The following is a 12,121-nucleotide window of genomic DNA, read 5'->3' as shown; positions in this document are numbered from 1 at the left end:
ACTGTCCATTTGTTTTATTGCATCAATGGCAGTAATGTTGGCAGTACAGGTTAGATGGTGTGTAAATTGTAATTGATTACTGCTGTGAGAATCTATCTGCCTTTATATATCACACAATAAAAGATTTAAAGTTGGGTGTAGCAAATCCAGTCACACCGGCAGAGCATGGCAGCATTGCCATTTATTTGAGTGCATGCCTACTGTTTTCCAAGTTGAGAATTTGCTCTTTACCATGATAATATTTTCTTTCTGGGATCTGAGTGTGACAAAAGTGGAAGGAAGCACTCAACTTCATATTGCGTCAGCTGTCAAGTTAAAAGGTATTTATTTACCCTGGGAAGCTAGCATGAGCCATTCTGAAAAGTTTGTGGAAATTGTTTTCATCATATTATGGAATAAGCTCTTATTATACAATATACATGACTCGTGCTCTAAGAGTTTCTCAGAAAACAACAGATTGGTTTAAGGGATTATTTTTTATCTGTGCTTCGTAATCATTACTTTTCTCTGTAATTTTTCAATATAACTGCAACCAGTTCTACCTCATCTATCATTATCCCTTCTATTTTTTTGGCATTACCCTTCCTCACAGGTATGGATACTAAATATCATTTTGGTTAGCTGGGAATCCTGAAACAGGCAGCTAAGCAAGTAGTGGTGACTATTCAGAATGTCTGTTCTGCAGCCAGAGTGCTGAGGTAGGGAGTGGCATCAGTATGTTAAGTTTTCCTTTTCTGAAGTAAAGGGAATAGACAAATGAAGCCAGAATCTTTTAGGAAAGATGGTTAAGTGCCAGGAGACTCTGGGGATGAAGTACTGGAGGGCTGAAGGAATTGGCAATCCTGTAGGCAATTTCCATACTTCTGCTAAAAATAAATGCTGTAATAAATTTGTGCTTGTAACATATCTGAGGTATACAGCAAAAGCCTGCTAATGCATATCCACCCTAGTGAGGCTATTTGCCATCTACATATTAAACACTCCACAGAGACCAAAGGAATGTTAGGAGGAACTCAGTATCTCTGGGAGCAGGGAAGGAGCGACCTGGCCAGAGATAGCTGGAATTTCTCTGCTAAAATACATCCACTGGGAAAAGAGAAAGCCAAGCCTGCAGGTGGTCACATTTTTATCTTTCTTCTCCAGCAACATGTTACCAGCAAAACTGTGAATATATCAAGAATATTAGGTACATCTGGAAAGTGCAGTTCTGAGCTGTCATCATGGGGATGTCTTTCTGAAGGATTTAATTGAAGTCCTGGTCTGTCGAGGAAGGAGTACCTGAGAACCCTACTAGCCCTCTTCAGCACCCCTACAGATTTTTTTCTGCTACTGTTCTTCCTGTAGACCCTTTAGCTCACTGTTGCTTTCTTGCACAGGGGGCCACAGGTGAAAGCACCCCTGGTGGCTAGGTGCCCTGCTCACTGTATGTGTGCTGGCAGTGCTGCCAGTCCCCGGGCTGCCAGGAACAGCTCACACTCTCCAAAGGTCTGTCTTTATTCAGGCTGATGGGTATCCAAGGGCAAGGCTAAGACAAAGACAGCCCAAAGCATGTTTGCTTTTTCCCTTTTTCCACATTTTGGCTCCCATGGATATCCAATGTTCCATGCTTTAGTGGCTTACCTCCTACCAGCCAGAGCCAAGCAATGCTCTTGGGTACCAACATATTTTCGTCTTCATCCAACATCTCCTTTTGTCCCAGGAGGAAATTTCTGTGCCTTCTACGCTGGGCTTATTTCCTGTGTCCTGCTAGAACTGGTTTGCTGTTCATGATCACCCTTCCAGAAAAGCTGTTTTTGGAGAAGGGTGGGGACTGTTTCATTTTGTTCAAAGGAAAGAGGCTTGGGCACTTTGAACTACTTTTTATGCCCAAGAAAGTAGCAGTGGGCTACTGTACAGAACATCTATTAGAGCTCAAAACTCAGTCATCTGAGGAACTTGACTTTCCTAATAATGACTAAAAGCTTCAGAAGTATGTCGGGGTGTTTTTCACTCCATAAAAAACTTAAGAGATTTAAATGTTAGGCATCTGTTCTTTGTTAATCTCCTAGCCTTTCTCTGTAGTCAGATCCAGAGGTGGATCCTCTGGAGGATGACTCATCCCACCCTGACAAGTTTTGTGAGGTGGGATGAATCAGCTCTTAAGTTCCTAAGCCATCAGCAACCAGATTTTTAAAATTAATTAGGGCCCATTTAGATCTCACAAGTCTACGGTTTCATCAACTCTTCTGAAAACAATTTTTAGCCCTTTTGATGAGATGCTTCTTTAAAGGTAACTAGAAGATGAAATTTCCAACCATATTTTCTTGTCATGACCCTATATATATAAAAATATTAATTTAAAGGTAATGAGCAACACTGTTTTGGTGACACTGTTCCATACTCAGAAAACCAGAGTTTGTCAGATATTTTTATTTCCACACATTTGGCCTCTGATGCTCTGACTGAAACACTTGGAAAATTTTCTTTGCAGTTTCAGTGCTTTGGCTCTTCTGGTATATAACTCTACCAACAACATCAATTTAGAAGAGGAAGACATCCGACTGAAGCTCATAAGTAATAATCGAACCATGGAAGAAGGTTACCAACTTCATACTGTGGATGTTGATCCAGTGGGTAAGTTGTGTTCAGCTTTGTTGCACAACAAATTTTTATTTTTTTTTTTGCTTGTTCATAAATCAGCATCTTCTATGTTAAAATAATCACTCATTTCCAAACAGTATGACTGTTTCAGATTTTAAATTGTCCCTATAAGCCCGGTTGTTCCACTAATCTCAGAAAGCCATGCTCAAAATACCACTTTTAACACAAACAAAGTTGTCCAGATTGCTTTAGTCAATGTCTTGCTGTCTGGTTCAAAGAGGCTGGGACAGTTCCTGATAGTTCCTCTGGTGTTTTGAGGATAACAAAATATGCTTTACAGACAGAGCTAAAATGAGACATTTTGGACCTCCAAGGCCCCTCATCCCCACTTCTCAATGTTGTTTGTGTTTCTGACAGCTGTTGCCCTTCATTAGTCTTCTTTTTTCTAGCTTTCATCTTTTCCCATTAATTTGGGAGGGAGGGGGCAGAAGCTGCTGGAGTACAGATGGATGCAGCATGCACATCCAAGTCTTTCCTTTGAGCAGCAGCAGCATGTATGATACCCTGTTGCGCACCCCTCTATTGCCACTCTATTGCAAACAACCAAACATTTCATCTGAAGACAATTTTGTACTGTAGACTGGGTGATGAGCTGAGGACAAGAAATGGAAGATGGTGAATTAGGTGAAGAAATTTACTATTAATACTGATATATTCATTTTTACAGAAAAATGTTTAGCTGAAGAAAACCCTCCAAATTATTTTTGGCCAGATACCAGGCCTACTGTGACCAACTTCACATTTTGCCACGGGAGCTCAGTTCAGACTGCATCAAGAACCTGGTAGGTGTTCAAATATCTGAGAAGCTGAGTTGTTTCAGATGCGACTTTCTGGTTATATATAGTTATTATTTAGTTATTATAAATATATTATATATAATATAAATATATTGTATTATATGGTTGCCAATGGCTGATATTGTATTTCAGGAAGATCTTTTCTATACTGTGAGACATTAGGTGGGTACAGTAATTGTATGTCTTTCATTGTTAAAAAAAAAGACTCATCTACCACTTCTGTAGGGGCCCACAATTAATGTTCAACATGACTATAAAAATAACACCTTCTTACAGAATGAAACTGTTTTATTCAAGTCATAGAATCATGGAATGGTTTGGGTTGGAAGGGACCCTGAAGATTGTCTCATTCCAAACCCCCCTGTCATGGGCAGGGATGCTTCCAACTGGACCAAGTTGGGCAGAGCCCCATCCATCCTGGCCTGGAACACTTCCAAGGATGGGGCATCCACAGCCTCTCCCGACAACCTGTACCAGTGCCTCACTACCCTCAAAGTCAAAAGATGTCTTCCTAATATCTAACCTAATCTCTTTCAGTGTAAAACCATTTGCCATTTTCCTGTCAGTACATGTCCTTGTAAAAAATCCCTGTCCACATCTCTTGTAGCCTCTTTAGGTGCTCCCCAGAGCCTTCTCCAGTATGAACAACTCTCTCAGCTTCTTTCTAGGAGAGGTGCTCCAGTACTCTTACTATTTTTGTGGGCCCCCTTTGGACTTGCCCCAACGAGTCCAGATTTTTCTTATCCTGCAGGCCTCAGAGCTGGATGCAGCTAGATGCAACCAGGATATGGCTGGCTTTCAGGGCTGCATCTTCCACCAACATCCCTGAGTTCTTCTCTTCAGGGCTGCTTTCAATCCATTCTCCTCCCAAGCCTCTATTTGTGCTTGAGATTGCCCTGAGCCACATGCAGGACCTTGCACTTGGCCGTCACCTCTATGTTACTCTACCCAAAGCTTCACATTTGCTACCACCCCACCACTACTATCTGACTTGTGCAAGAGTTAGAATAAAATTCTATGAAGATGACATGTGTATTTGGTTTAATCCAAAACACCTCATCTCATTAAGGGAAAAGTAAAAGAAATAGTGAAAGAAATATTTCGCCAGTAGTTAGTCATAATTGAAGGTGGGGTTAATCTTATGCTCAAAGTTTTGGACTAGAGACATTAAGGTTTACGAAATCTTCCCTAATGTAGGATTTTTTTGCAAACATCTACAAAAGACTTTGACCCTGTATGTCCATTTCCCATTTGTAAAATGGGGATATTATTACTTCTGTTTATATATTACCAAAACATTGTGGCTTTGATCTCCTCTGAGTGCCTTAAACATGGTTTTGATGATGCAATATTAATTAATTTCTTCAGTATTTAGGATGATTATTATTAAATGCAATATATTAGTCTTATCCACCCACATTGCTTCTGGAACATGTTCTGAGAAGACCAGATCTTTTACTTTTTCCAAACAGTATGGCAACATGGATATGAATCAGCTTTGAGGTTCAGTGCCAAACAGGAAAGCAACCCGCATTATATTTAAATAACTCACTTCCTCAACCTCCTAATCTTGTACAAGAGTGCAGAAATCAAATTGTTTTTATGTCAGAGCCTCAGAATCATTAAAAATTAAAGTTTCTGGCCTTTGCTGTCCCAGTATTGCCTATCTTTATTATTCATTTGTGGTCTACACTATACCACTGATTGTGTACAGCACATAAAAAAATAAATAAATTACTGTGTTCTGTCTTGTGCTGTGCCTTCCTTGCCTCTGCCTCCACTACCTTTGGCCAATATGGAGCACTGTTTGGTAGGATTTGCTTGGAGAGAAGAGGAAGCTCTTCTAACAGCCTCTTCTAGTCATTTTCACTCCACAGTAGGTGATTACCTGTGATGTTGTAATAAATGTGATCAGCTGAGGAATAATATTGTTTTATCATGTGGTGAGTAAAGGATAATTTTTTCCCATCCTGCCTTTTTTCATGCTGTGACAACAATTGTCTTTAAAGAAAAACTGAGGGAAAAAGCATGTTTAATTTTGGAGCCATTTTTACAGGGTGACAAATATAATTGAGAGATTGGAGCATCTCTCTTACAAGGAAAGGTTCGGGGAGCTGAGCCTGTTCTGCCTTGAGAAGAGATGACTGAGGAGGGACCTCATCAATGTCTGTCAGTGAGGGGAGGGGGTCAAGAGGATGGAGCCAGGCTCCTCTAAGTAGTGCCCAGCAATGGGACAAGGGGCAGTGAGCAGAAACAGATGCACAGAAGTTCCACCTGAATGAGAGGGAGAATTTCTGTACTGTGGGGGTTACCAAGCACCAGAACAGATTGCCCAGGGAGTTTGTGGAGACTCCTTCACTGGAACATCTGGACTCAATCCTGTGCCATGTGCCCTGGGATGACCCTGCTTGAGTTGGGAGGTTGGACCAGATGACCACTGTGGTCTCTTCCAACCTGACCCATTCAGTGATTCTATATTTTGCTAAGTTAAGGCTTTAAAAAAAAAAAAACCAACGAATCTTTATATCTGCCCCTCACTTTGGACCTGGATCTGATAGTGACCTACCCTAGTTTTCTTGGGTGGAATAAATTTATACTTCACATGGCTCTTGTGCTTGATCTTATGAGAGGTATTATGGCTTGCCGTTGACTAGATCAAAGCCATTTATATCAAGGAGAAATTATAGAAACAGCATCTGACTAGGCCATAATAGAGGTGTAATAGTTTGTGTCAATATTTGGGTCTTTTCTGAAATACAAGGCCAGAATTTCCACTGAAGGACTGGGGTTTCTCTCAGCACTATCATTTAATCAGTCATATACTTTCACTGACATGTATACATACTGTGTTTCACTAGGGGCCGTGTTGCTGGGAATATTGAGAATTGAGAAAGGTGGACCACTGTGATATCTACATAAGAATTATGAAATATTTATATATATATATATATTTTTTTTTTTTACTATATTTAATGTGAATTTTGTCATTTTTCCTCTTTAGCTATTTGGGTCTGCAGAATTATACATCATACTGGGGTCAGCCTGATCTTAGAAATTGCACAGGTGGGTATATTAGTGTTGCTCTTTGCAAGGATATATTTTCTCTTTATGATAAGTTGTTTAAAATTCTCTCTGAAAAAAAACAGTGCAAAGTAAATAAACTCTGAGTAAGTGCACCCAAGTTCAATTCACCTCACCCATTAAAAACTCTGGATACCAGTTACTAAATTAAATCAAAATCCTCAGGCAATTTAATCAAGAGCACAGGAAGGTGGTACTTTACCTCTATTTGATATTCAAGTTAGGACAAATTTTTAAATATTTTGAATGCCTGCCAGAGGAAAGACTCCCGCTCTCTTCACTGGACTTACAATCAGACATTTTCAGATTTATTCCCTGCTTCTAAAATACCCCCTGATGTCATTCCAGCTGTGAAAGTGTAATAAAATAACAGGACGACAATGTTATGGTCCCCTTTTTCCCCCCCCGTGAAAAATAAATAGCATAAGGAGAAGAAGGAGAGATAATATGCATTTTATTCCTCTCTTTTTCATTCAATCAGCCCTTTCTATAATAGCTCTGATTTACAAACTCAAAAAACAACAAAAAGAAAATAAAATAAAGAGCAAATGAGGACAGTATATAATCAGAAGGGCCTATATACTTTTTTAAAAAATATATATAAATTTGACAAAGTGATGAAACTCTATGTTCATAACAAGTACCATAAAACATACTCCAGCTTTCAACAGCGATTATAAAAATTTGTATTTTTGGATTACTTCAGGACTGTAATGCATTATATTCACTTTTTGCTTGGTTCTGTATGCTCACAGAAAATGCAGCAGATATCGCCAATCAGCTTCTGAATCTCACTGGTGAGGGACAGCAGCTGACCTCAGACAAAGTAAATGACGTTGTGCAGAAGCTCAAAAAAATTGTGAACGATGAAGAAATCGATGAATCTCTGGGTTCTACCGTGGTGACAATTTTTTCCAATATTCTGACCAGTTCAGACAGTGTATTGGCAGCCTCATCTTCAGAGTAAGTATTTCTGCATTTGAGAATAGCTTTTGAGAGCAACCTGCAAGGCTGTCAGAATTCATACTTCCATGTATAGACAAACCAGAAAATCAAAGTTTTCAGATTCCCATCAAAAAGAATTTTCCAAAATAGATACACAAATATTTCTTTTAGTGTGCATAACAAAGAGGAAGTATTTGGATGGAAAAGAAGTCTTCTGATATATGACACAACATAGATATAAATATTGTTGGAAAATTATTGCAGGACCAGTGATATGTAATCACACAGTTTCTGTCAGTCAAAAGCTTTTGTTTTCAAGAGAGATACATGAATTTACAGTCTAACAGTCTCCTTGTGAATACACAGATGGGTGATAGAGACATAGTCAGTAACAAGAGGATCATCTCGTGATGTGAGGCATGTGCAGAGCATAGGTGGGAGTTTTTTCTGGATTCAGTTTTCAGAGTAAATTTTATTTCTGTTTTTAGAGCTCTAAAAACTATCGATGCCTTGGCTTTAAAGATCCATTTTGCTGGACCATCCATGAGTATTTCAACACGAAATCTCGCACTTGGAGTGTCTTCTATAAATTCAACTTCATTCAAAGGTGGTTCTTTCAGCGTCAGTCCACAGAATAATGCATCTGATTTCCAGGTACAGAACAAGCTGTTGTATTTGAACACGAGGTGTGTCTTTTGTTCCAAGTGTGTTTACTGTGGTTCCTATAAATCCACTTACAACTCCCAGTTCTCCCCCTAGTTTCTATTTCCTTCTTCCTACAATCATCCAAACAGATAACAGATTAATGTAGTATTTCCTTGAGTGACAGGAAACACAGATAAACTCACATTCCATGCAGATAAAAAGTAATTTGGCTTATAAATCCAGAACACACTTGACTTTTTTTTTAGTTTTGTGAGTTTTTTTTTATTATTAGAAAAAGGAAAATAACCTTTAACAATCTGCAGAACTGACCATTGTACAATATCTAACAACTCTTTTAATCTCTTTCAGCTTTAAAATAAGATACCTAGATATAGGTATCTACATATAGATTTCTGCAGATACAATAGTTCTTCAACCTTCCAGTACAGTTTAAACATTTAGTGCTAAAAGAAACCTAAGCCTAATCCAGTTCTTTACACATAGGTTGGTTGGCTTCTACCATTTAGGATATCTGAGGCAGTTCAAGTCATTCATGTGTAGCTTGACCAGCCTAGATATTAAAAATAAAAGAGAGATCACACAAAATTTAGGAAGGTCTCCAGTGCTACAGTATCTAGACAGGATACTATAGTTAAGATATTTATCATCCCCTCAAAAATACTTTTTCTTTGCTTTTTCCCCCAAATAAAAGAAATCAGACATGTAAAAGTTTGAAATACTGTTTGAGATGCACATGGGCACCTGTAGGCTTTTCCAAAGGTTCTTTTGCCATCAGTAGTGATGAGGTGCCAAAAACTTTTTAAGTTTCACTACATGCTTGTCTGCACCTTAAGGCACCTAAACGCTTTTAAAGATGCAGTGCAATTTTTTTTTTTTTTTTTTTCAGTTAAATAGGAAGTCTGTGACAGAGATAATGTAATCTCAGTTTCCTGGGTGTTTAACCATGCAAGTACTGAGAGCCTTACTTGGAGAAGCACACAGAAAAAGAAGAAAATCTGCTGTCATTTGGGCCAGAGGAACTAAAACTGAATTCAAGAAAATATGGTGTTATAAAAACAGTTAAAGACTAATTACTAGAGTATAAGTACAAATTAATTCCTGCTGCAAACTGGCAACACAACATAATAAATGTCTGATCATTTTATAAGATACTGTATACTGTAAAAGTCAAAACAAGAATGAAGACAGAAAAAAATCTACTTTCTAGAAAAAGTAGTAGTAATATTGTAGACTTTAGGACTTGTGCATGTATACAGACTTTGGATCAAAACTCCAATGCTTGTTTAAATAGATAAAAATAGATTTAATGTACTTGAGTTTGAATCAATTTTATCAGAAATTTTTGGTGATTGTAAATTTACTTTTGTTTAGCTCTCATATTACTGAAGCTCAATAGCTGTTTGTGAAGCTGAATAGTTCTTTGTTATCAAAGGAATGTTTCTCCTGCAGATTTCATCCTTTATTTATGGAAAGAGGAAAGGAAAATTCCAAAGCCAGGGTTTGGATGATCGCACATATAACAGGAATTACCATCTGTGGCTTGAGGACATCCAGGAATTTTCTGGTCCTGGAATCATTTATTACAGCACTGTCTAAATAATCATAAAATCCAAACTCCGTCAAATTATTTATAATGTTCCTATTGGAACACAAGCTTCTTCTCAGATATTCATATTTCCAACAGCTGATTGAGAATTCTTAGCATCCTTCCTGCCAGAAATTTGCAGCAGCTGTGAGTGCCGTTTATATTTTCCATGCCTGTCAGAAAGATACTTATTATCCCTGCTGAAGGGAGATTCCCTTGTGAAAGCCCAGGTTTTTCACCAGTGATGTGATCCTCTATCATAGGTTCATCAGGGAACATTAAACTCAGAATGTCAGAATGTTTCCAGATTTTTTTTTTTGTATTTTTTTCTTAAAGTAGATACCAAGTAAATTTATCCATGGCAATTTGGAAAGATTCTATTTCAGTCCCCTGTGTCTTTATGTTTCTTGCCAAACCTTTGACTAAGTTAGGTTTTGGTGATTCATATTATTAAATTGTTCCTGTAATATATCCATGCTTCTTCAGAGAAGCCTCTTCTGCTCTATTTGCAGACAATGCCTAATGGGACACCTTTATCACATACACACTTGCTGTTTACTGTGGCAGAATCAACCTCTGAAAAAATGGATTTGAACTGCATTTATCCCTGTCAGGATGAGAGTCTATGAGCTACTTCTTACTGATTTTCAAGGGTGAATAATCTGTCAATAGGCCTATGACTTTTAATTTTCTATTAGCTAATGGTGCTTTTAGAATTACACAGTTGTCCCTGAGAAGCATAAATACATGACCAGGATGCCCCTGGGGAAGTCAGCAGTGGGAGTTCCTGTATCTTACAGTGAAATTCTTAAGTGTTTTTACTACAGAGGCACTGTGAGCTGGCTAGTTCCCCTTCCTTCAATGGTATGGTGGCACACCTTGGGTAGGTCTTGGGGAAGTGATCAGTCATAAAATAGCTAATAAAATGCAGGATTGCATCCTCTTGTATTTCCTACTCACTTGTTACATTCCTGGGCCACAGAGGACTTTTAGATTTCTGATACAGTGCCAGTAAAGATTAAATTTATGTGATGTCAGAAAGTGTCTTTTTTGTGCTATGTAGCACAATAAATATGGAGAAGTGACACTAATCATTTTTAAATCTCCTTTTCATTACACAGAAACTATAAAAGCTCATAAGAGAATTATTTCAGATCTGCAGATTAAGCCAACTAATACAATTTAACAAAGGAAGATTCAGAGCATATTTTTTAGTTTTCAACATTGTTTGCTATGTTTGCTATTGTTTGCATCTTGAATATTATTGAAAATGGTTATGACTGTCATAATTACCATCTCATTATTTCCAAATCATCATTATAGCAGTGGAGGAGTTTGTCTCTTTGTTGATTTTATCTAATAGCTTTTTGTAGCAGAAAAAATTTGGAAAAGTGGGAGACCTCCCAAGACTTAAAAAAAATGTATTTATTGCATCAACTCTTACATATTCACAAGTCATTTTAGTGTTGATTGGTTTTGATCCCATATCTAGATATTTCTGTGTAAGAGTGTGAACCCAGTTGTGGACAACAGATGGTTTCTTTATTGTTTGAACACGTCCTCCTGTTGTTTTTATTTAACAGATAGATTTTGATAAGGATCAGTCAAGTGCTATCGCCTCGGTTGTTCTGCCACCAAGTTTACTGAAGAATTTAAGTCAAGATGAGTTTGAAGTTATATCCAGGGCTCAGTTTACTTTCTTCAATAAAAATGGTCTTTTTCAGGTAAGCATTAATGTGCTTGAAGTCATTTCAGATAGGGTAAATCAATGCCAGCTGCTAAAAGTTTCCTGTAGTGTAATCATTTGACAGTATTTCATGAGTTACAGGAGTTAAAAGATGACAGCAGATGTAGGCAGTCTTACATTCAGAGCAGCAAAACAGTTGAAGTAACAAAGCTGAGTTGAAGTCAGTGGTTTTAATTGAAAATTCCTCTCACTTGTGAAATAAATCTTTTCTCAGGTTAATCTATGGAAAACTGTATCCCTACTGCTTAAAATCAGAGGAAAGCAGCAAAGGCCTTTAAAAAACTTTTAACTTCTGTTAAAATGCATTAATATAAGTCCTTGATGTTCAGTGGAGCCAGGTTATTTTCTATCAGGAAGGATAGAAGGAAGGAGTTTGGCATATAACACTTCGAAGTACTCTCCTTTTAAGAGCTGGTTAGCAGTCATATCCAGCTCTGCTTTATATTCAGTTGGAAACCCTGGGCTGATGGTAGGCAGCCAGAGAACTTTTGTTTGTATATACACACAATTCTTTCCACACCTGTGTTCTCATCAGTATACCATATTTTAATAGGAATAAAGATAACAATACTTCTACCTGAAACCCAAACATGCACAGGTAGATTTGATGTTTTATTTTTTGAGTCTTGTCAAATAGTTATTGTAAATAGTGCCTGTATG

At 37.8% G+C, this 12,121-nt stretch overlaps 1 protein-coding gene across 4 annotated transcripts in view; it reads left to right on the top strand.

Moving 5' to 3' along the window:
• ADGRG6 (adhesion G protein-coupled receptor G6) overlaps window positions 1-12,121 on the top strand; it is a 110,744-nt gene that overhangs the window by 72,405 nt on the left and 26,218 nt on the right. For all 4 annotated transcript variants that reach the window (XM_058836113.1, XM_058836110.1, XM_058836112.1 and 1 more), the window contains 6 exons: window positions 2,471-2,613; window positions 3,308-3,422; window positions 6,439-6,500; window positions 7,274-7,481; window positions 7,952-8,117; window positions 11,298-11,438. In XM_058836113.1, the coding sequence (XP_058692096.1) occupies window positions 2,471-2,613; window positions 3,308-3,422; window positions 6,439-6,500; window positions 7,274-7,481; window positions 7,952-8,117; window positions 11,298-11,438 (835 nt within the window). The remainder of the gene's footprint in view (window positions 1-2,470; window positions 2,614-3,307; window positions 3,423-6,438; window positions 6,501-7,273; window positions 7,482-7,951; window positions 8,118-11,297; window positions 11,439-12,121) is intronic.

This window comes from Poecile atricapillus, chromosome 3 (genome assembly GCF_030490865.1).
Source record: "Poecile atricapillus isolate bPoeAtr1 chromosome 3, bPoeAtr1.hap1, whole genome shotgun sequence".
NCBI lineage: Eukaryota > Metazoa > Chordata > Aves > Passeriformes > Paridae > Poecile > Poecile atricapillus.
Note: the sequence above shows the minus strand (reverse complement) of the source record. Positions and strands in the feature narration are given on the sequence as shown.